We start from the raw sequence: 23,517 nt of genomic DNA, 5'->3' as shown, positions 1-23,517 counted from the left end.
GAATACTTCTTCCATTACTGTAAGTAATATAAACTTACTAGCTGACTTCTCACTTCCAAGTCAAACTCCTCAATAATACACCTGTAATGTGTGTCATAAAAAAGCACAGGTCTGCCCTTTAATGACGCACAGTTTACGCACTTCCCGGAAGTGCAGTGGGGACAGGACCAGGCCCCATCGATTCAACACAACTGCATACATAAGCATTTACTAATAATAAAGCTCTGTTTGTATGTCATTTTCATGGAGTACTACCGCTAACACAGATGGAGTGTCTAGAGGAAAAGCCGATCATCTACACAATGGAAAACAAGCCGATTGTGACATGTGAGTGTTTATTAAAAGGAGACGTTCAGTCTTATTTTTTCTGGTCTTGACAGTTAGCCAGCTAGCTATATTCATTAGCTTGTTTTAGCTAGGCTAGCTGGTACCTATATTAACCAACTTAGAGACGCTGCGTGTGTGTGGCGATTGGTGGCTTAATTTCTACTTGTCAAGGCTATAATATTTTCATACTTATATACTACACCGCTGTCTGTGCTCAATGTTCACATGGAAAACGGTATCTCTCTCAGCTAGCTAGTAGCTACATTAATTAACAGGCCTAGCTAACCAAATAACGTCACGGCTAGTTGCTGCAGTTTTGGGAAGGATATCACCTTGTTCCCTGCTGGACAGCCACAGTTCCTTGTGTTAGCAGCTCAGACAGCAGTCGCCACATGATGTTTGGGCGTCGGTGTCAGTTTGCCATTCATAAGTCGCTTGGAGTCGTATGGAAGCTTTCTTGAAGGGGTTATTTTAGGAGCCGACTCTGGTAGTGGGTGCCGGTTTTAGGACAGAGTGGTCGGAAGGTGCCCCAGTACAGGAGTATGCACTGGGGAGTCGGAATATGAAAGGAAATCATAGGTGTGAACAGTTGACCAGTGGGATCTGTTGGTGGATTAAAAATCTAAGTCACAGGTTGACCCAACTGGGATCCAGGGAGTACCTGGATTTCCTGAGGGGTATCAGGTGTCCTAACTCAGGTGTATTCCTCTGAAATAATCTTGTTACATTTGTGACTTTTGCATTGATGAGTAGATTCAGAAATAAGCAACATAATTAATTGCAAATTGTATAACCGTCATTAGCGATTTATAGGGTACATCATCTGCATTTATAGGGCAGAAGAGTCTTTAAGATTATGGACATGAAGTAAGATTTGTTTGGTATTTATTGTTAGGTTCACAAGTCGCCAGTGGCTCAAGTTGGATGCAGGGAAACACCTGAGTTCTGTGAGGGGGGGTTACAAATGTATGAATGACTTCTCTTTACACTCTCTCTGCATGTTTATGATTGCACTGTGAGATCATTGATTTAAATCACCTGCAGACTATACACTACACCTAAACATTGATTTATAGATTTATTAATAAAAAGAGTGCATCTGAGTTATGAGTGTACAACTTCTGCATTTACTGGTGTCCCCAGCAAGATGATCAGTGTTGTAGTTTTATTATTATTTGACCCTGTGTGTAAGATTGACTCACATGGTCACAGGGATTATATTAGTGTTTACTTTGCAGGGTTGTATCTGATAGCAGTTTTTGATAGCCTTTGTGAACATTCAAAGTCCAGTTTTATTCCGGAGCTTTAAGAACTTGGAAAGATTAATGACAACAACTAATGCACACCGATGCATTAACTAAATGTGTATACTGCCGCATTTTAACAATGGCATTCAGCTTTCAGTTTCAGATCAGAACACCAAACCATACTGGTTCATGCCAAATTGAAAAGACCACCAAATGACAGTGTTTGCTGGCAGCCATGAACTATAAGAGGGACCATTTCATATTATGTTACTTTTTGTTCTTTTGACTTATAGCATATGATGCAATAGTGATGTTATATGCCACACAGCAAAACTCCACATCCAGTAATGTTTTGTATCTGTCCAGGTGTTAAACAGTGGATAGCCAGGCTAATTGATTTACATTGCAGTCAAAGTGTCAGCATAGGGAAATGTGTTGGACCAACTCCAGCACGCTGGATTCAAATAGAGCTCACAATGAGGTTTAAGAGCTGATGTTAGTCTTACAGGATGTTTAAGGGTGTTTACCTTAACATTGGGTGAACAGTGTGGGACTAGTAGTCCTGTTTACCTTTGGGGGGGTATTTATAAAAAGGGCTTTTTACGAGGTTCATTGGATGTGGCCCAGTTCCAGTGTAGCTTGAACAAGTACCTCAGTTTTATCAGAATGCACACAGCTGCCATGAATAACAATTTGAGCATTTCTGAAATGGGGCACCGGCTGTGAAATTGAAGTCACTTTATTGTTGAGCTGGACTGGGGACTCTACCAGTAAAGATGAACGTCAGCACCTTAATCTCATAGTCACAATTTCATTTTAAAATGCAATGTGCTTGAGTGCAGTGCCACAACAAAATTGTTGCAATACGTAATGACTGCTCTCCATATTGAGCAGTATAAGATGATCTGAGGGGCAGACTTTTCCTTAAAAGCACAGGTGAGGTGTGAGCAGCAAGTTATGGTGGTCTTTTCTAATAGGATTTTGCAATACTTTGCACTGTTGTTGCGTTTTTGTAATTGCATTGTCAACGATAGACATATTTTGTTAAAGTAATGACTTTGTGCTGTTAACCAAATGAGAATATACTGTATTTGAATGAAAGTCCTGGCCATTAGGGGTGACAAACGTTTTGTTGTGTCCCTGATCTTTTCTGCTTTCTGGCAGTTGAGCCTTTTTATAGCTGTTGCTGTGTGTGTGTGTGTGTGTGTGTGTGTGTGTTAAAATGGCACAGACTGTGTTCACTTAGGTATATACTATATGTAGAGATTACATAATGATGAAAAAGAGTCTAAGGATAGAGGGTGTTGCATGTTGTGCAGATTGTAAAGCCCTCTGGGACAAACATGTGGATGTAAATGTCATGACTTGAGCTGTCTTCACTCTGAAACTGAAAGCTCTTCGTAATGCAATGAATAAATCATACAGCATAAGTTTGAGTTCTGCTTCTTAAAAAAGATAGATTGATATGATACATCACAGATGTCGAGATATATCACATCACACATATGTGTCGCTATTTTCTGTTCTCGATGGTTTTAAACAGCTGTGCAGAAAGCTACTTTGTCAGTTTAGCCACACATTTTCAACATGAAAATTATGAAAGCATAATAACTGTAGAAAGCATGACACTGACATATGAATCAATTGCAATACAGAGCTAATGTCCAAAGTTTTTTGGAAGCAGGCATTTACCAGTCAGTCTGCTGAAAAGACAGAAATGACAGTTTCAATGACAAACAAGTAAAGTTACCAAGACATCCAAAAGAGAAGTAGACATTTCCACAAAGTTTGAGAGGAAAAGTATCTTTCTGTTTTGGAAAGAGATTTATGTTGCAAAACCCTGATGTAGAACAGTGGTAAAACAAGTTTACTTGTTCAAGGAAGTACATCGTGTAGATCCACAGGGCTGTTAAACAACAGAGAGCAGATGAAAAGGCAGAGCGCTCACTACAGGATGTTGACCCCTCCAAGGTCTGATGGACTCTGGGCTTTGAGAAAAGAGTGCAGCAAATCAGACTGTCCTGGCAAAACCAAAAACATCCTTTACTACATTCTCAAAAATGAAAATCACATCACAGCCTCACAGTGTTTGCTGGATGTGTTTATCTGTGAGAAGGCTGCTAAATAGATATACTTTCTGATACAGTTTTTCCCCAGTAATGTCACACAACCCCATAATTTCTTCCAGGCTCACTGTTGTTTTGTAACTTAACATCAGTACAATGGTTGAGTGTGAGGAGAGCAAAAACAAGAATTCTGATGTTTGCTTAAAATCTGCATTTTGTTCTTAAATTTTCTTATTTTTTTCAGTCAGTCATATTTTTCATTTTAAGTATTCTTAGTAGCTTGTACCCTTTTCACTTTGTACCGTTATGTGTGACTTAATTTTCCCCAAAATATCCTCCATGCCCTTTACACTGAACCTTTGAGTCATAAAATGGGAAGAATTTGGGGCACTATAACAAAATCAGAGAATGTATCTTTTGCCCTGTTATTTTTATGAGGACCTGAATGAACAGAATGAGTAGGAGCTATTTGAATGCTTCATTTCTGACCTAATTGTAAATGCTCTTTGTCCTGCCCCTTTCATCACAGGTGCGGGAGACCAGAGCTTGTTTACTTCTCTCTATACCTCATTGGCCCAACAACTTCCCAGGGAGCCAATGGAGTGGAGGAGGTGAGTACTGCCCTGGTGAATGCATGATGGAAAAACATAGTAATTCAGTTTAATTTTCAATTTTTGTTGCTACTGTGTCAGAGAGGTCTATGGTCATTTTGGCGGATGTAGTTGATGGGCTGCTCTTGAATATTTGTCCACTCCCCTTAATGTCACTGGGTATGCTTTCGGTACAGGTGGTGCAACATTTAATATCATCACACCATGCATTTTTTATTTCTTACATTGCCACAATAATAACCACAAAACATGCATGAAAATTTTACAGTAAAAGACAAGAAGCACATAGGAAGCAGTGTGTGCCGGATGTACATAGATTTAAAACTGTTCATTAACTGTTACAGTTTGAATTAGTGGTGCTGGGCAAGAGATCATGATGTACTTACTGGGTGTGCAGGGCCAGAGATTATGTGCCTCACTGCCTTTACTATCCTCTTCGCTTTCTGATAGAGACATTTAACGATTGGATGGGATGCTGGTGATTTTGGATGACTTCTTGATGTTGGAGTTTAATGCAGGTCTGACAATCCAGACTGCTGTAATATACTTCTGTGTATGATGTAAGAATACTTTCTATGATTGTCTCACCTTGAATTTTATGAGGTGACATCGGAAGTGTTTGTTGGGCTTTTTATATGATGCCTGTATCAATATTCCATTTAATGTTATTACTTATTAGTGCCAAGAAATTTGAATGAGCCGATGAAGGAAATCAGAGATGAGTATCAGAGTTTTGATATGTGACATACTTGTGTTTTGATGTGTTTAGAAAGAGATTATTGACCATGACCAGGCCAAATTTATCTGTACACTGTTTGTCACCTGTGTTCTGTGGTGTGGAGGTAAAATTACTTTATTTGTCAATGGAGTCTGGTGGCTTTGAGGAGAGCGATATACGGCTGTTTCTGGTTAAACAAAACGGAGCTTACTCTTTAACAAAAAGGTCTATCTCTGTAAGGATCATTTCCATAATGTTGTCAGACACTTATAATAACAATCTGAAAAACAAGCACGTTTATTGGATGTAAATTTATGGTGCACAATTGCCCCAGATGATTACATTACAACCGGTTTCGCGGCTGCAGCCATCTCGCTCAATACTGGACCAATTTCAAAAATTGTTGTCCCACTTAGTTACTTAGACACAAAAACGTGGTAAAATAGGGTCCAGGTTGAAAAATACCCAAGTTACCCTTCAAAGGGAAGGATGTGGAGCTTAAATCTATTTGAAAAATTCAGGCATAGGTATTCCATAGATTTAATATAGTAAAATAGGCATATTTTGTCATGGGATAATGAAAATAATATTCATTGTAAACCATATAATTCTGCTTTCTCTTTTGTGCAGGACATACGGCCGTGCACCAAAAATGATCCACCTTGAAGCTAATTTTGTCCAGTTTAAAGAGGAGCTCCTCCCCAAGGAGGGCAACAAGGCACTTCTCACCTTCCCCTTCCTCCACATTTACTGGACTGACTGCTGTGTGAGTAGCTTAACACACACACACACACACACATGCACACACTTTGCACAACAACCTCAATCATGCAGTCACTCAGTAATTTAATTAACAAAACTGGGAAACATTAATTATTGCACTGTGCATTATCAGATTGTTACAATACAAGGGAGGCTTGTTTTAAAATTTTGCAACTCATAGCTCTCCCAAAGACAAACGTCTTGTTCCAGTGGGACAACAAAGGACTGTTTTATTAAAAAAACGCTGGCAAGACTCAAGTGTTATTGTGTTGACAACCCTAGTCTATCTTTGGGGTCCTCAAGTTGGTTAAAAGATCTATAATGAAATGATTATCTGTGAACCCTGTTTTTGTGTTTCAGTATAGTTGAACACACAGTGTAGATGATGTGATAATTTTCTGTGTTTGTTGCACGAATAATGATTTGACTTGTGGTTTTAATAGCTTTCTGTTAAATAAGACTCATGACAAATATACTGCTGCAGTGAGACATTGGATTAAACTGCTGCTTTATTGTCATTATCATGAAGCTGTCTGACAACATAAATATAAAGACACATCAATGAGAACACTTTTATTGTCTGATCAGTTGTGTTTACGTACACATTGACCACAGAGAGTGGTGGCGACACAAAGTCTGCTTTTTAATGTTGCTGCTACCTGACTTTTCTGTCCAGTAAGTCACAAGAGCAGAATCTTGGTGAAGTTTGTTTATTCAGTGTGTTCTAGACGATCGGCAATGTCTGCTTGTCTACCCTCTAAGAATAGATTAGTGCTTATAGGCATCCTATCTGGGCAAAAATAGGTCACAGACAGCTCTGTATGCAAGATACGCAAACTCATATTGTGAGATAAATAAGAGATGCAAGTTCACGGAGTTAAGATCATTGTGTCATAACTCCATGTGTGTCGAGGTTTACAGGCACACGTCAGTGTTTTTGAAAAGCTTTATTTTCCCTGTCCACACAACACTCTGAAAATAGCATTTTCAAATGTATTTAAGTTCTGACATGTTTTTAAGAGCTCAGTTTTGCAGAGTGAAAAAGATCATCCTCGTGTGGATGAAAGGAGAAAATAATACGTTTTCAAATGTATCTGCATTAATGCACACATGGCCTTACTTGATGCACTTTAAGGAGCCTGCAGTCACCAGCCTAAACTGAATTTAACATCTACTTTGCAAGACTGCTTAGGGATAGCAGACGGGAGAAAAACAAGAAGGGAAGCAGGAACCTGCTGCTGCTGACTGAGCAGCTGTTTAGTTTAAGGAAGTGCTGTCATCAGCTCGTGACTCATGACATTTCCCAAGGACTATGCCTCTAGTGTGGGAGTAGTGAGCTGGTATGTGTATGCAATATGGACACAGTAACATTAACACCTGTACAGTATTACAATTCAATACAATAGACCTGCAATAAAGACTACCTTTGTGAAATTTGCACCGTTCAATTTTAGTTGAGACTGTGTCAGAGAGTGAATCACCACATCCCTGATAAACAACTATCTGAAAAGGAAGTAATAGTAACAGATTCATTAGTTTTAATTGTCAAATGTCTTGTTTTGCAAGGTTTAAAATGTAAAACACAAAGAAACAGAGACACATACTTCCCCTGCCCCTGGTGCAGGTTGTATTTTGACCAGTTTCCCTGACCAGGCCTTCCTCACTAGCACTTCACTACACAGTTTCACAAACCATGATGTCACGGTCGCCGCAGAATGTACTCCTTTTTAAAGGGGGAGGGTGTAAATAAAGAGGTAAACTGTGGGATGTTAAAAGCTACAGGCTGTCCTGCTGGAAGAGGTGTAACAAAGCTAAATGGAGATTCAGGGAGATATCAGTCAAACACAGTCTGTGCGTGCTCACACAGTCTTGACAGTATAAGCAGCCGGAGCATAAGGAGCCACAAATCCTATGCACACAGCATGACGGTATCGCAGGTGCTGAGGACAGGTGGGCTGCGTGGTAGACAAAGTTCAGTGAACTCAGTCAACAGTGAGCTGTGACCTGGACAGGCTATAAAACCACAGTGCACCAACTAGTCACATCTGTATTTGTATGTAAATTAGGCAATTATTTTACTGCTAAAATAAAACTCTGTTTACGTGCAGCTTTTGCACCGGCCTGTTTAACTTGTGAACACAAACTGCAGCAACCAAGTAAGTAAGCTTCCACAATCAGCTGACTGTGGGAGACATTGGCACCCTTGTCAAGTTTGGTTGGGTGGTCCATTGAGAGGACAGTCAGACAGAGCTGATCAGCTGAACACCTGTGTGCAGTTTCCATGAGTGTGTACAGCCTTCAACAAACTATAAGTTGTACAAAAATCAATCCAAGCCTTCAGTGGCACGGTTAAATAAATGCTTCAGTATCAACAATAGTTTTACATGCACTATTCCTTAATTTGTATAATTTTCATGTTTTAACATGAAGCAAGCAGAGCGAGAGGATCATTTTTGCCAACCTCTCGCTGTAAAGAGTGATTATTTTGCCTGAATAATAAATGCATTTTACTTTATTGCAGGACACAGAGGTGTATAAGAGCTCAGTGAAGGAGGACATGATGCGCTGGCAGAACAGTTTGCGGACTCATGGCTCAGCAGACTGGGTCATCATCGTTGTGGAGACCAACGATACTAAGAAGAAGAACAAGCCCAACATCCTGCCTCGGGCATCCATCGTGGACAAGATCCGCAGCGATTTTTGCAACAAGCAGAATGACAGGTGAGGACACTCCTCCCTATAAGCAAGTTGATTTAGGTGAAATTGGCAGAAGACGATGAGAATAGGTTAACACACTGACGTAGAAAAGGTTTCAGTCGTAGTCATCTGGACACTGTTTTCAGAATCAAGACGTTTCGGCTCCCATCCGGAAGTCATTCTCAATTGTGTCCAGATGACTACGACTGAAACCTTTTCTACGATAGAACACTCCTGGACGAATGAGGGACTACACTGTCTTAACACACTGACTTTCTTCACAAGACATTCTCAATCTCTAGTTCCTCCTGTTGCTACAGTAACCGATGATTGATGAAGACGATTGTTGCGCTCCTATACAGGATGACGTGAAATGTGATTATATGTAGTGTTGAAACGGTTAGTTGACTGACATAAAATTATTTGACAACAATTTTTAATAATCTTTTAATTTTTCAAACAAAAACACCAGATATTCTCTGGTTTCAGCTTCTCAAATGTGAACATTTTCATGCTCTTCAGAGACTAAATAATAAAGCAGTTACATTAAAAAATATTTGCAACATTAACCGAAAATTAAGAATCATTTATTGCTGCCCTTTTTATATGTTCTCACAGCTGGCAACATATAAGAAACCACGTTGATTCAACATTCCCTGAGTATATGAAGGTCATTGCTTTTTGACGCAGGTGTGTGGTGCTGTCAGATCCTCTGAAGGACTCGTCTCGGTCTCAGGAATCCTGGAATTCCTTGCTGCTGAAGCTGCGAACTCTCCTCCTCATGTCCTTCACCAAGAACCTGGGCCGCTTTGAAGACGACATGCGTACGCTCCGAGAGAAACGCACCCAGCCTGGCTGGAGCTTCTGTGAATACTTCATGGTCCAGGTACCTAGAAAAATAACAGGCATGTGGACTTTTGATTTTGTGACTGGATTGCCTGCAAATAAAGAGAAGTAGAGGTTGTGTCATGACTGAAACTGACTGGACTGAAAGGGCATAAAAACATGCACACCCCTTCACTTAAACTACAGATTTTATATTTACTGTTTCTGTATCTTTAAATACAGATAATTGCATTTAACCAACCTCAGAATACACAGTGAGGCTTTCAGTTGAGAACAAATTCACCACTTTGATGTAGAGGGACTCTATGTTGGTGGTGTTGATGCCGTCCTCTAACTCTGCCTTGTTTGCAGTTGTGTACTACGGTGCGTAAGTGTTCAGATGTGTCTCACATGTGAGTGTGTGTGTGTGTGTGTGTGTGATTGTGCAGGAGGAGCTGGCCTTTGTTTTTGAGATGCTGCAGCAATTTGAAGATGCCTTGGTCCAGTATGATGAACTAGATGCTCTTTTTACCCAATATGTCCTAAACTTTGGAGCTGGAGGTAAGCAACCACCACCCAGTACTATGGTTGGTTTCATTATGGCAGTCCTCTCAAGTAAATAAACATGATTATTTTCTGTTTCCAGGATAAAAGGCCTATTCTAGCTTTGGTTTTGGTCTGACTTGTTTGTTTCCGTCCACAGATACAGCTAACTGGCTCGGCTCATTCTGCGCCCCAGTGCGCAGCTGGAGCGGCTTGCTGCTTCGGCGGCCCATTGACATGGAGAAGAGGGATGGGATCCAGCGTGGGGAGGCCAGCCTATTAGATCTGAGGAGCTACCTGTTCTCCCGCCAGTGCACCTTACTCATCTTCCTCCTGAGGCCCTGGGAGGTTACCCAGAGAGCCCTGGAGCTGCTGCACAACTGTGTCCAGGAGCTACGCCTGCTAGAGGTAAACCGACTCCTACAGGGCCATTTTTTCATGTAGCTCATACTTTAATCAACATGTACTTTATACAAGCTTAATACCATGTAACACCAAATGTAAGCTCTTCAAACTCTGGCTTTAACAAACATAATCTTACTCACAGAAAACAGTACATTTTCCTGTGTAGCCAATTATAGAAAACGAAAAATGAAAATGGGTAATGTTTGGATTGAAATTTGGACTGCTCTACATCCTAAATCAAACTACATTAATCTCTTTGGCAACATGAATAAAGTGTTCATCTGTGGAATGTTTAGACCTTACTAGATGAGAGGTGAGTGGTTACTTAAATGATTAGGAATTATCGTTATCCATACTGTGCTGGATGGACAACAAACCTACATTGAAAACCTAAACGTACTGAACTGAATGTGTCACTCATCATAATCCTGTGTGTTGTTGCTGTTGTTGATCAGGTGTCAGTGCTGGAGGGGGCGCTTGACTGCTGGGTGTTTCTCAGCTGCTTGGAGGTTCTGCACAGGATCGAGGGCTGTTGTGATCAGGCCCAGTTAGCTGCAAACTGCTCCCATACTGTCGGGCTGTGGGCTTACGCGACTGACAAGGTAACAAAAAATACTGAATCATGTAGCTTTGGCTTTGATCACTTGTGTAACCATGTGTCATGATACCAGGTTCATTTGAAACAGACGTTGATGGAAGGAAGCTCTCACTACAAGTTTTTAACATTTTTGAGGGTTGTTGTCTTCACCCATTATCTGTCTCCATCAAGCTGTTAAAACTATTAATAACATATAATTCGTACGTAATTTTCTACTGTGCATTGTTGCACTAAAATCATGTGTCTGTCCATATTTGGTCAGTTTTGTTCAAATTAGAGCACTAGGAAATCTGGTAAATATCTGGTTAAAAATAGTTTTCTCCAAATAAGGAAAGTGTTTTCAAATTAAATTCTTTATTCTTTTTTCCTGTTTGCCTTCTCCAGCTGAAGTCCCTGGGGGAACTCTGTGGCCTGGTGTCAGAGAAGGGACCCACATCTGAGGACCTGAACAGGACTGTGGATCTGCTGGCTGGACTGGGGGATGAGAGGCCTGAGACTGGTGAGTTTTCAGACTCTGCTGTTAAATGAAACAAGTGTAATGTTTGAAAACATTTTTAAGTCCTGCTGGGTGATAATGAGAACCTAATTGCAAGTTTTCTGGTATTCTCAAAATCCCAACCCCATCCCCCTTCCCATTGATGATACCGTATCAACACTTGGATTGTGATTTAGGGCCCTGACACACCGAGCTAACGTGGCATGTTTGAGCCGTGTGTGGTCGTCTATTGCCTGTAGCTTTTGCAATGTGTCCGGCGCTGCTGACCCTTCTCGGCTCTGATCGGCCCTCAGCAGCAGCGATTCAGCTGATTCAGGACTTACTTGATGTCTGGCTTGCTTTTCAGCCTGAGTGATCTGTGATTTCACCCATTTAGTGCAGTTTCTTCTTACCTTTTCTTATTTTCTTCCATAAGCAAACGACAATTGGCTGAAAACTCCAGCAAATATCCACATATACTGTATATTCTCAATTTGTACTCCAATTTGTACTCCAAACACTTTTTATTAAGATTAAAAGTATCATTATTGCCCTGTAGTCGGTTTGTTTTGTGCTTGTTTCTCCGCAATGTTTTTTGTTTTGTGCATTTCGGTCCAGCTGTAGTCTGTAGTGTGTTCAAGTGCAGCTTTTAACAGCAGACATAAAGCAATGTCTATGTTGGCACAAGTTCTTTTAAGTCAGGTTGGTGTGTCAGTGCCTTTAGGATTAGGATTTCCTTTTCACTGAAAGAAGTGGAAGCTTGTTTAGCAACTATTGTTGATTAAGGTGTAATTAAGAAGATTGACTTCTATTTGAAAGACAATAAATAACTGTCTGTCTCTTGTTTTAATTTTCCTTTGTTTTCCTCCACAGTCAACAGTTTGCAGAGCCCTTACAAAAAACTGAAAGAAGCCTTGTCGTCTGTGGAAGCTTTTGAAAGGCACTATCTTGTAAGTTAATTTCTTGCCACAGCTTGGTGTTATGTTTCAGAAGTTGGCAAAGCAGGAAGTTAAAGGTCCAGTGTGTAAGATTTAGGGGGATCTATTGGCAGAATATGGCAGAAATTGAATATAATAATCTTAAGTATATTTTCATTAGTGTATGATCACCTGAAAATAAGAATCGTTAACCTTCGAATGAGCCCTTTATATCTACAGAGGGAGCAGGTCCTCTTCCACAAAGGCGCCATGTTACACCGCCATGATTCTACAGTAGCCCAGAATGGACAAACCAAACACTGGCTCTAGAGAGGGCCTTTTGCGTTTTTGCGAGTTTCGCAGCCACCGTAGGTTCTCCTACATGCTTGGAAGGGGAGGGTGAGGCGAATTCAGTTGGTTGCAATCTGCAACCTCACCATTAGGTGCCACTAAATCCTACACACTGCTCCTTTAACACACATTCTCTGAATTCCTGTCCAAATTTTTAAATCTATTGATGTAATCTCCCGGAAACCTCCAGTGGAAACAGTTCAGTTTATCTTTCTCCTCTCTTCCTCCCCCACCACCTTGTTGGCCACTTCTTGCATCAGGAACTCTCTCATGCTGCTATGGAGATGTACAGGGCCATCGGCCGGCTGAGGTCTGCCAGACTGGTGGGAAAGAGCCTGGCTGAATTCTACATGTAAGGAAACCTGCTAGTTCAATTGGCTTACACATCCGGTTTGTCTCAAAATTGCCTTATAGGTCCTGCACATCCACACTGCGATTTTCAGTTATTCTGGCTGATTAGGCCTCTTTTCCAGAACTGTCAATCAGTCACTGCTTGTAAACACCCACACACTCCCGAGGAAAGGGCTAATCAGGCAGAATAAATTAAAACACTAATGTGGTATGATGGGAGTGACAGGGTTTTGAAGTAAATGTGAAGCCATAAAAGTGCAGTTGAATTAACATTTCAGACACATTTATTTATTAGAGTCTAACTCATCATGCAGTGACAGGTTTCTTCTTGATGTGTTTAGACATACAGTACTTATGGTGAAGGAAACAAAGTGAACTGGGCCTCTGCTATTGGCCGATATTTGATACGTGATGTCACTCTTTAAATACCGATCATAACATCACGTATCAAGTACATTTACTGGTGTACTGTACTTTTACTCCACTACATGTCTGAGAGAAATATTGTACTTTTTACTCCAGCCAATAGCAGATGGATAGTTCATTATTCTGCATTCACAGTAGACATGAGCTTTTAAATATATTTTGATTTGCCAAATAATACCTTTTACAAAAGTTAAAGATGTCTTTATGCTAATTGACAGTACAGTTCCATACATATATGAATGATATAGAAAAAATACATTTCAACAATTATCACTATCTGTAATCTCTATCTGCCTTTACTTTAGTCTTTAAATTAGAGTTTTTAAGTAGCATTTAAAAGATTTGTAGACACATTCTGTCAGTATTCTCTGTTTCTGTAGATATGAAAAACAAGGTGATGTGTTTGTGTGTGCTTATTAGGAGGAAGGGCGATCCTGAGCGGGCAGAAACCTTCTTACAAGAAGCTTTGAAGTCATACGTATCAGAGGGATGGAGCCTCCCAGTCACTCACACCAGAAAACAGATTGCTGAGTGTCAGAAGCTGCTGGGCAGAACTGAAGAGTATCCTTCAAAATCACCAACCAGTAGTGCCAAGAGAAAACTGTAAAAGCAAATAACCTCTTACAAAATGGTCCTGTGTGCCTTTTCTTTTTAATACAAAAAAGGATATGGGATGGTTAAGGCGCTGTTTGATAAAGAATTGCACACTTTGCAATACAAGTAGATCTTTGTGGTACTGAAAGATTCAGATAAAAATCCATTGTATGATTGCACACCCTATATATATTTTTATTTTCAATTCAGAACTTCAGAACTTCATAAAAATAAAGTAGTTTTATTACCTAATTGTAATAGAAACCATTGCATCAATCTAAGGGAATTATTAAAGTAATTACATTTTAAAATGATTTTGTGGCATTTAAAGTTGTTCAAATAGTCAAGGCTTGTAGTGCTGTACATAAGAGAAGAAATACAGTAATCAGCTTTGAGTTGGTCCAGTTTTATCGTGCTCTCTTTTCAGTCAGGATTTAAGTAGGCTGGCCCATTGGTGATACAAAATCTTGTGCTATTCTTGCACCATTGCACTGTAGTGTTTGGTTTCCTTTACAACCCTCTGCAGCTACCTGCAAACCAGTGCCTTGTTGGCTGGTGATGTGAATCTGACCACAGAGGAGAGGAAGCACTTTTGTCAAGAAATTCTGACCTTTGCCAGCAACTCTGGAGATCAGTGTAAGTGATCATGTTCATTACTGGTACAAGTTTACCTTTACAACAACTAAAGGGGAAAAAACATTTTATATACTCTGTTCTATATCATCAGTCTGTGATGTTCAGTGCTTTCTAGGGGTCATTAAGTTTATCGTGTGTGCCTTTTGCTTCAATCTACCACCTCTTTTTCTTCTTCAGCTGACGATGTCTGAGATTTCCCGCAATGCTTTTAGACAACCTCAGTAGGAAGGGTCTCAACTTTCATTCTGCAGTGCACACATTGCATAAGAAGCTACATAGCCAAACAATTGATCAATAGTTGGCTGGTCTTTTGTCATCACATAAGTGATTATCTACTTCAAGGTGTCTCAATATTAGAATTGGTGGAGGAAAATGACACTCCACTTTGTGTTGTAGTGTTCTTTGATCCAACCATGTCCATTGTTTTCTTATATCAGCATACCTCATTGTGCATTATCACTTCCATACTCATTCCTTTGCTGTAAACATCCACAGTATTTTTGGCTGGACTGCAGCAAATTGGGGCCAGCCCTATAAATGCGAAAGTCAGTCCCCGACTTACTGAGTGAGTGAGTGATGAAGTTACACCATTGGTCGGTTGAGTGTTGGAGTTTCCCCATTGGCAGTTTAGGACTGTTCACACCTCCTAAATTACATCCTCAGGAGGCTTTTACAGCGAGGCGTTGACAGTCCTCAATTTCGTCCTCAGGAGCACATTGATCATACACGGTCCAGTCATATACTAGTTTTCGACCTAGTCTTTTTCTTGTAGTCATAAACTGCAAAAATCCATACTTCATTAACACCACATTTTATTTTCTTCCTCCACAGCTCACAAAGTGACTCTCAGCATGGGTGTTTTTTCGCAACTCACACGGCTACAGTTCCGTCCAGCCACTGCCTCGGTGCACTCTGGAGCTGTCCTGCAAGTGGAGCTCACTCTGCGGTGTTTGATGCCTGTGTCAGTGCGCATACAGCAACTATCTGCTAGCATTCACTTTGACCTAGAGCGTGGAGGGACTAATGGAAGGTCTAAGGGAGCTCAGAGACAAACAAACCCAGGGACAGTAGAGTTTAACCAAGGTAACTCGTCAGCGGGTCCCCCCTCCTCCTCAGGTGCTGGTCCCGCTTTAGAGCTAGATGAGATTCAGGACAGGAGTCCTTCGGACAATTCTCTCAACTCTACAGGAGTGGTGTGTAAAAACACTCATCTGGTCATGCGTCGTCATGACAGCAACTCGCCGCCGGACACGCCCAACTGTTTCAGCCCTCCAGTTGTTGCCATGAAGGAAGGAGCACAGATGCTGAAAGTGCAGGATGTAACGTTAGAGCCCGGGAACAACAGCATCGTGTTCACAGCACCAGTAAGAGACACTTTGCTTTTGCCTTATATCTGCTGATTGCATGTTTTTCACTCTCCTGCTCTGTCAGCCTTTGCTGATCTGTTTCATGAACCTTGCCTCATATTTTCTTACTTTTGCTTTTGTCTTTTCTCTGTCCTTCTCTGTAGAGTGGGCAACCAGGTACTTACACATTGCGTCAGCTATATGCCACGGTGGGTCAGGTGCAGTTTGTACTGCCTCACATCTACCCATCGGTTCAGTATGAAGTCTATTCTCAGGAGCCCCAACTCACCGTGGAGCCTCTCTCAGGTCTGAATTCTTTTATATGATGGCCGACATAAATGCTTAAAATCTGAGGTTGTGGTATTGGTTGCAATTTTCAAGTTTGTTTACTTGTTCATCATGAAGTTCATTTCATGAAACACTAAAATTACATGTTTTTACTCAAACACATTGATTTCTCCTGACAATCAGACATTCTAAAAATGTGCTGTTATAAATCACTTTCAGTGCTTACAGTAGAAGCTGCACTCACAGATTTCTCTTATTGAACAAACCAACGTGCATTTTTGATTCTGTTTTTTGAATAAGGAGAATTAAAAACATTGTGACTGCAGTTCCTACTTTCTTCATCATGCATGAAGTTTTGTGTTGGAGGTAGTTCAGGAAGTTCAGTATTTTATCTACTGATTAGTAAAAATATCATAAAATGATACAAATCATGTTGAAGTTTCACCTGAGATGCAGCTTGCATCAGACGTGTTTCTACTGCTCTGATTACCTCCAAATCACGTTTATGATTATATATAAACCACATTACAGTGTGTGTGTGTGTGTGTGTGTGTGTGTGTGTGTGTGTGTGTGTGTGTGTGTGTGGGGGCGTTGCTCACTGTAGTTGTGTTTGTGTTTTCAGAGCCACTGTTGGCCGGGCTGCCTCAGATGGTGAAGTTCACTCTGTTGACGGGTCACTACGCTGTGAAGAAAGGAGATGCTCTGCAGCTCAGCAACACAGACACCATGCCCATCCTGCCCTCCACCAGCTGCACCGCCCGCATCACCAACCCTGCTGCAGGTCGGTACACATTTTAAAGGCTTTATTTGAATCCACCAATTACATTTAAGTAAAGAGGATTCAAATATTTTAAGGGATTATCTTTGACACTTAGTAGAATTACTTATTTCAGTTTTGGGTTTAGTTGAACTTGAATTAAATTTTTCTCTAATTATTTTAGTATAGTGTAGTTATCTTTCCTGACAATCCATCTCTGTGATATCATTCTTTCCCCATCTGAAGTCTTTGTTGTACACATGACCACATGTAAAAACCATGTTTGAAATCTGGGTACACATCTACATGGCCAAGAAATCTGGTTTCTCCAGCATAAATCTACCTTTGCTAACTGGTTTTCTCTTAATCACCCGACTCAGGCCATGTTTCTTGTGTACATAATGGTCATAAAAACAGGTTAGTGCAGAAAGCTGACCACAACCAGATATTTGCGTGTCTATAAACACACTGACAAATATACAGCTTTAAAGTTCTCACAGCTTCCTTTTCTGTCCCCTTCATGTGTTCAGAGTTGGTAGGTGAAAGCGTCCTGTCCATCCAGTCGTCTGAGAAGGTGACCAGCATCAGCCTGCCCCCCACCCCTCCTTACCACACTCTGGAGTTCCAGCTAGAGGTTCTCTGTGTCATCCCGTCTGGGTCTGACCGGCCCGCAAATGAGAGGCTGACCAACGGGGAGGTCCGCCACCGACCACGCAGCTACAGTCACCCAGACACGCCCATGACCGCCATCGACCAGAGGGTGAGGCCCTCAAACAAATACACACTTTCAGAGTGGGAGATGCGTTACAACTTATGTGGAGAAAATAGTGATGGAGGCATGCCACATTTCTGTTGGTGCAGCTCTTCATGTGTTCAACTACGATTTAAAGGCTAGGGCGGTATCTACACAGTATATTTTATCAATGGATGGAATTGTAAATTTAAAACGATTAATTGATTAGTTGATCGACTAATCGTTAATACTTTTTTAATAATCAATTAATTGTTAGTCATTTTTCAAGCAAAAATGCCAAAAATTTGATATTTCCAGTTTCTCAAAAGTGGGGATTTGCTGCTTTTCTTGGTCTTACATTATAGTAAATTTAATATTTTTGGGTTTGGAACTGTTGGTCAGACAAAACAAGACATTGGATGAAGGGCTTTAGGATATTGTAACAGGCATGTTTTGTCACATGATACATTTGATAGTAAATTCTCGCTGGTGTCTGTCCACAGATGTCTATCGACTGTCCGTGGTCGATCTACTCCACACTGCTTTCCCTTACCTTCTACATCCCCTTCAAGACCAAACACTCACTGCTTTCTGCTGGTAACAGGTGAGCCTCCAGTCTCATACAAATGCCTGTATGTTTCACAAATTTAAAAAAAATCACATTTACATATGAAGTTAAATGTTGTAATCTCATCAAAATTAAGAAAGTATGAAAGGGAAACTAAAACATGTCACCACTGAAATTATTATCTAACCGTGTTCACAAGATGGTGCAATTTTGTATTGTGTATTATTGAACCAACAATGTTTATCCATGGGAACCCTTGGGAAATTTGCTCTTTCACAAAAAATCCTCAAAATACAAGAACCTATAGTTTATTTATTTAATATTAACATAGCATTCTTTGCCATGTGCACCCCCGCCCCCCCAAACTTACTCATATACGTCTGACCTGTGACCTTTGACCTGACCCCACAGGAAGTACATCCAGGTGTGTGTGCAGAATGTGTCAGATGTGAACTTCACACTGGCAGAAGTGAAGCTGACAGAGAAGCAGCATGCATCACTGGAACTACAGTCCCTCAACACTAAAACACAACAGGTGAGCAGAAAAAAAACTACAGAAACTAAACAAATGTCAGTGACTACAGGATGGATCAGTAGATAGCTTCCAGCATTTGAAAAATGGTTTAGTGTTTGTAAAAATATATGCTTATGGTAATTATTGTGAAATATAAAAAGTTTGAAAGATAGGTTCTAAGGTCATATTCACACTAATGAGGATAAATATGAAAATATAAATTTATTTTCCTTAGTTTCAGCCTTAAGAGGGAACTGAGCCTGAAGATGAAGCTCTCAATTTACCAGTTGCAAGCCTCATTTATGGTCATGAACTCTGGGTAATGACAGAAATAATGTGTTTACAAGCAAAAATAAGCCAAAATAAGTTTCCTTAGCAGGGCTGAGCTGTAAGGAGAGGGTGAGGAGCTCAGATATCCGGGGGGAGCTTGAAGTAGAATTTTAAGTGGCCAATTGATCAGGATGCCTTCATCCACATGAGTGTGAACACTGGCTGACAATATACATATATGTCAATATACATTTCAAAAATACATCAACCATTAATTCATATTGACGTCTGGTATGGGTTTTTTTTGTGTGTGTAGCTTTTGTGCAGTAAGCACAGTGTGTTCTGCTTGTGGGAGGTGAGGTGGAAGGACGACCTGCCCTCCTGTCTCCAGTGTGTTTTCTCTGCCAACTTCTCTCCGCTCAAGCAAGACATCTCTGCCTTCAAACCCTTCCACTACCAGTTCCAGCTCGAGAGAGTCACTGTAAGTCCACTTCAACATTTATTTTGTTCCTTTGCTCTAAGAGTTTGATAAGTGAAGCTGTAATTGTGTTGTCAGTAGCTCAAATATCTAGATCTTTTTGAAACATCTGGACAGGCAAATAAAACAGGTCTTAAGCAAGGGACAACTGTCTATTATGTTGTGCAGGAGAAGGCGAAGTATGCAAATTGGTTAATGTTACAAATGGTGCGATAAAGCTAATGTATGAAAACATGCATATACTGTACTATTTTGCGAGTTTTAGATTATTTGAGCACTCCTACAACAATAACTTGAGAGACTTTCCCACTGTTCGATGTTGTCAGACGTTGTACAGTGTGAGAGCTGAGATCTCGCCTCCTGCTGGTGAGCAGCACTGCCGCTCCGGTTTCCTCTGTGGGCTGGAGGTGTGTATAACGCGACTGACTGAACCTGCAGAGGGAGAAATGGGAGAGGACAGCAAGACTGACACTGATGGCCTCAAAACCACCAAACTCATGTATGAAGGTATGTCTGGAGAATGGCTTCTCGTCTGGGTTTTCAAAACAAAATTAATAAAAGCGTAGAGAATGGGGATTATAATAGCGCTGAAAAATGAATTAGAAATTCAGTCTTTGATCCAATAACATGTATATTTACAGCGTTTCAAATGTAAATAAACACTTTTTTTTGTTGCCAAGCACTTTAAGCTTTGGTAATTTGTGATACAGACTAAATGATTATATGATTACATAAAAACATAATAACAATAATCATTATTTGCAACTCTTAACAGTAAAATATTCAAATAACTATTCCAAAAATGAAATTTTCCGAGAACTACATACTTTACCAATATGAGACAAAATGAAATTAGTGCTGAATTAGTTTGTTGATTCATTGATTAGTCGACATAAAATGTTGTAGCGACTATTTTAATAATAGATTACTTGTTTAAACAAATAAAATTTAAAAAGCCAAACATTATAACTGACATTTAATAGACTGAATAGTTAATAGTTACGTGTGAGTATAAGTATGTATGAAAGTATGTTCCTATTTCATTATTGTTCTTTGTGACTTCAGCTCATATGTTTCTGTGTGTGTGTGTGTGCGTGTCAGTGGCTGACAGCAGCAGTAACTGGGCGGTGTGCGGGAAGAGTTCAGGAATGGTGTCGATGCCTATGATAGCTGACGCCACCCACAGGGTGCAGATCGAGGTGATGCCACTGTTTGCAGGACACCTGCCCTTCCCCAAGATCAAAGTGCTGAAGTACCTGCCTCACACTGCAGCAGTGGCCATTCAACCAGACCCTGGTAAGACCTGGAGACTTTAATATCCTGGAAAACAGTAGATGAACTCCTTTTGAATTTGCTGCCATCCGAAATGTTATGTAGCAGAAAAAGCAGGGAAAACCACTTACATGTCATTTAAGGTACGATATTGAATCACTGTCAGCTGGCGATCCAACAGCAGCAGGTAGTGTTTTTCAGACGCTGTGAGAACGCTGCTCATTGAGGAGGAGTTGTACTAAGATGTCCTAAAAGAGTAAAAGGCAGCTAGATATTGGGTAAACAACATATTGGGTAAACAACATATTAACCACTGTCTGTCTGGCAACATCCAGTTATCATTCAGGACAAACTTTAAATTTATTGTTGGACAACTTGTAAACAAACAGAATACAATAGGTAAACTGAGTTTAAATGGAGTGGAAATCACACTGGTCTGTCACAAAGCAGCATCATGTTTTCAGTAACACTGAAAAGGAGAAGATTGTGATTTAGTAAAGCCATTTCCACACAAATCTTCTGCTACAACAAATTTGGTAGAATTAGAAAAAAGTTTGTTTACAACCCGTCTGATAGCTTGTGTTCTGTGATCTGTTGGACTGTTCATCAATGCATCCCCAGATCTCAGCAATGAAACTGATGAGTAAAATGTAATTATAACCAAAAGGAATGATGGCCAAATCTATAAATTTATGGGCCAGAATGTAAAAACAAGAAAAAACAGAATCTTTCTTTGATTATAACAAATGGACTCCTGCTGACTTGTTGATCTTCTTTCTCATCCTGTGGACGCTCAGTAATTTGTTTTCTTGCCATCCTCAGACAGCTGCGTGGAGAACGACAGCCTGTCCCTGCTGGACAAGACGCTGGATGACCAGGGGGACACAGCGAGCATCCGCAGCCGGGGCAGCGTGCACTCTGTGGGCAGCGGCGACCAGCAGCAGAAAGGCGTGGCCATGCCGCGTCTGGAGCCCTTCAGCCCCGGACAGGTGTTCAACCACAGCCACACACGGCAGGTCCTGGTGCTGCCCGCCACTGACGACCACATCATGGAGGTCAACGCTACATGACCCTGGTGGCGAGACTGCCCGTCCCCTTCTTATAGAACTGAACCCAGGCCCCGGATGGACTCTGCTGAGCTTTTGCTCTGGGGCAGATCGGGTCCATGTCGTAGACTGCTGCCGGTTGCCGGTATGGACTCGCACCTAAGCATGAAACGTTCACATCACTGGAGACATTACGGACTAGACGCAGTGAAGAGCCAATGACATCTGCTGATACAATTTAAATAAAGATTTTTCTTTGCCATACTTTGTACATAGCTCATTGGATGGATTTATAGTTAGAAATATATATATATATATATATATATATGGACTGATCAATCAGATCGGCGCCTGTCGTGCTCCTTCGAACTGAAGAATCACAGTCCTGATTGTCCCATGATGCACCAAAGCCCTAGATGTGTGTACGCCTTGATCAACTACTCAAGTACTGTAACTTTGACTGAGTGTGTGCAGCTGTAAGTGCTCTTCCTGTGCCTCTCAAGTAGTCCTTATTTTTACATTTAAAACTTCGGCCTTGATGTTTACATTCAAGTTGCCAAAATAAGCTGCTTTTTTCATCAAAAATATTACAGAAATCAAAACCAGGCAGACTTTAATGCATCTATGGAGACATATCCATAATCCTCACAGACTCTTCTGTCCTGCCGATTAAAAAAAATAGTCCCTCTGGTGTCTGTTGAAGTACACTACACATTCTAGGATCAGCCTGATAAATTGTTTTCTGTAATGAGGTTTTGTTTAGATAAAGCTTTGGATCATCCAAAAAAATGTTGCTTCCCCTCCACAGTAGAATTTTGATTAAAAAGTCATCTGAGGTAAATTGATGAAAATGTATGTTACTATACTATATACTGTATTCTAAATATCAGTTTTATAGAATAGTTTTTGTGCCTGCAGGAAAGAAAAGTATTTGGTGATTATGGATATATCTTCAAAAACGTAGTCAGATTTATTAAAAAACTTTATTTATTTGAACAAAAACAGTTACATATTCTCTATGACTCGAATGCAAACATCAGCACAAAATTCTCAAATATAAAACCATTGATGACGTGAGAGGCTCAGGCTGAGTCTAGCGGTGTGTGTGTGTTGTGTGTATCCGTTCAGCTGTAGTTCTGTGAATGTGTGAGGGGCTATGTGTATGTGTCTGTACGAGCGTGTGTGATCAGGTGAGACTTTTAAATAAGGATCAGCCAGTGCACATTATTGTCTCTCTATTGTCTTACCTATCAGTGGATTGATCATATATCGTGTGTGTATATTTATTCTGCGTGTGTGGGGTGTGTGCGTCACCAAATCCGTGTCTGAGCTATGCACACATACCGTTAGGTGTTAGGTGTTGAATTGATGGATGAAATAAGTCGTTTATTGGATTTATTCATTCATTTATTTAAAGAGATGAATGTCAGCTACTTCTGCCCCCCCCTGGCACACACACACACACACACACACACACACACACACAGAGTGTAACTACAGCATCCTGCTCTTCTTTGACCACTGTACATACTGATCTGTAAATAATGATTCAAATCAAAATCATCTTTGATTGCCAACTATATTAAAAATGATTGGAACTGACTTGATGTATAGTGTTTATAACAGCATGTTAGCTTGAACATGAGCATTAATCTGCTGCTTTAACAGACTCCACTCTTCTGGTTTCAGGCGTTCC

At 40.5% G+C, this 23,517-nt stretch overlaps 1 protein-coding gene across 2 annotated transcripts; it reads left to right on the top strand.

Annotated features, from left to right (window-relative positions):
- Positions 1-137: 137 nt before the first annotated feature.
- Positions 138-23,423, top strand: trappc10 (trafficking protein particle complex subunit 10). Of its 2 annotated transcripts, none has more exons than XM_044215664.1 (23): positions 138-327; positions 4,170-4,251; positions 5,600-5,735; positions 8,253-8,452; positions 9,119-9,314; positions 9,703-9,814; positions 9,957-10,204; positions 10,657-10,803; positions 11,184-11,298; positions 12,148-12,224; positions 12,803-12,894; positions 13,740-13,880; positions 14,440-14,549; positions 15,381-15,913; positions 16,060-16,201; positions 16,806-16,964; positions 17,471-17,700; positions 18,177-18,277; positions 18,653-18,776; positions 19,342-19,506; positions 19,830-20,010; positions 20,605-20,799; positions 21,598-23,423. In XM_044215664.1, the coding sequence occupies exons 1-23, from the start codon at positions 267-269 to the stop codon at positions 21,843-21,845; spliced, it is 3,795 nt and encodes a 1,264-aa protein (XP_044071599.1). In that variant the 5' UTR covers positions 138-266; the 3' UTR covers positions 21,846-23,423. The 2 variants fall into 2 exon arrangements, with proteins under 2 accessions (XP_044071599.1, XP_044071598.1); XM_044215663.1 differs by having other exon boundaries at positions 16,788-16,964.
- Positions 23,424-23,517: the final 94 nt, after the last annotated feature.

This window comes from Siniperca chuatsi, linkage group LG12 (genome assembly GCF_020085105.1).
Source record: "Siniperca chuatsi isolate FFG_IHB_CAS linkage group LG12, ASM2008510v1, whole genome shotgun sequence".
NCBI classification, from domain to species: domain Eukaryota; kingdom Metazoa; phylum Chordata; class Actinopteri; order Centrarchiformes; family Sinipercidae; genus Siniperca; species Siniperca chuatsi.
This window is presented reverse-complemented; position numbering and strand designations above follow the sequence as displayed.

What these genes read in the sequence shown, in the direction of transcription:
- trappc10 (XM_044215663.1), top strand. Translation starts at nt 267, where the DNA reads ATGGAGTGTCTAGAGGAAAAGCCGATCATCTACACAATGGAAAACAAG. An exon ending in TTTACTGGACTGACTGCTGT is followed by an intron (nt 5,736 to 8,252) that starts GTGAGTAGCTTA and finishes ACTTTATTGCAG; the next exon opens with GACACAGAGGTGTATAAGAG. An exon ending in CCTAAACTTTGGAGCTGGAG is followed by an intron (nt 9,815 to 9,956) that starts GTAAGCAACCAC and finishes TTCCGTCCACAG; the next exon opens with ATACAGCTAACTGGCTCGGC.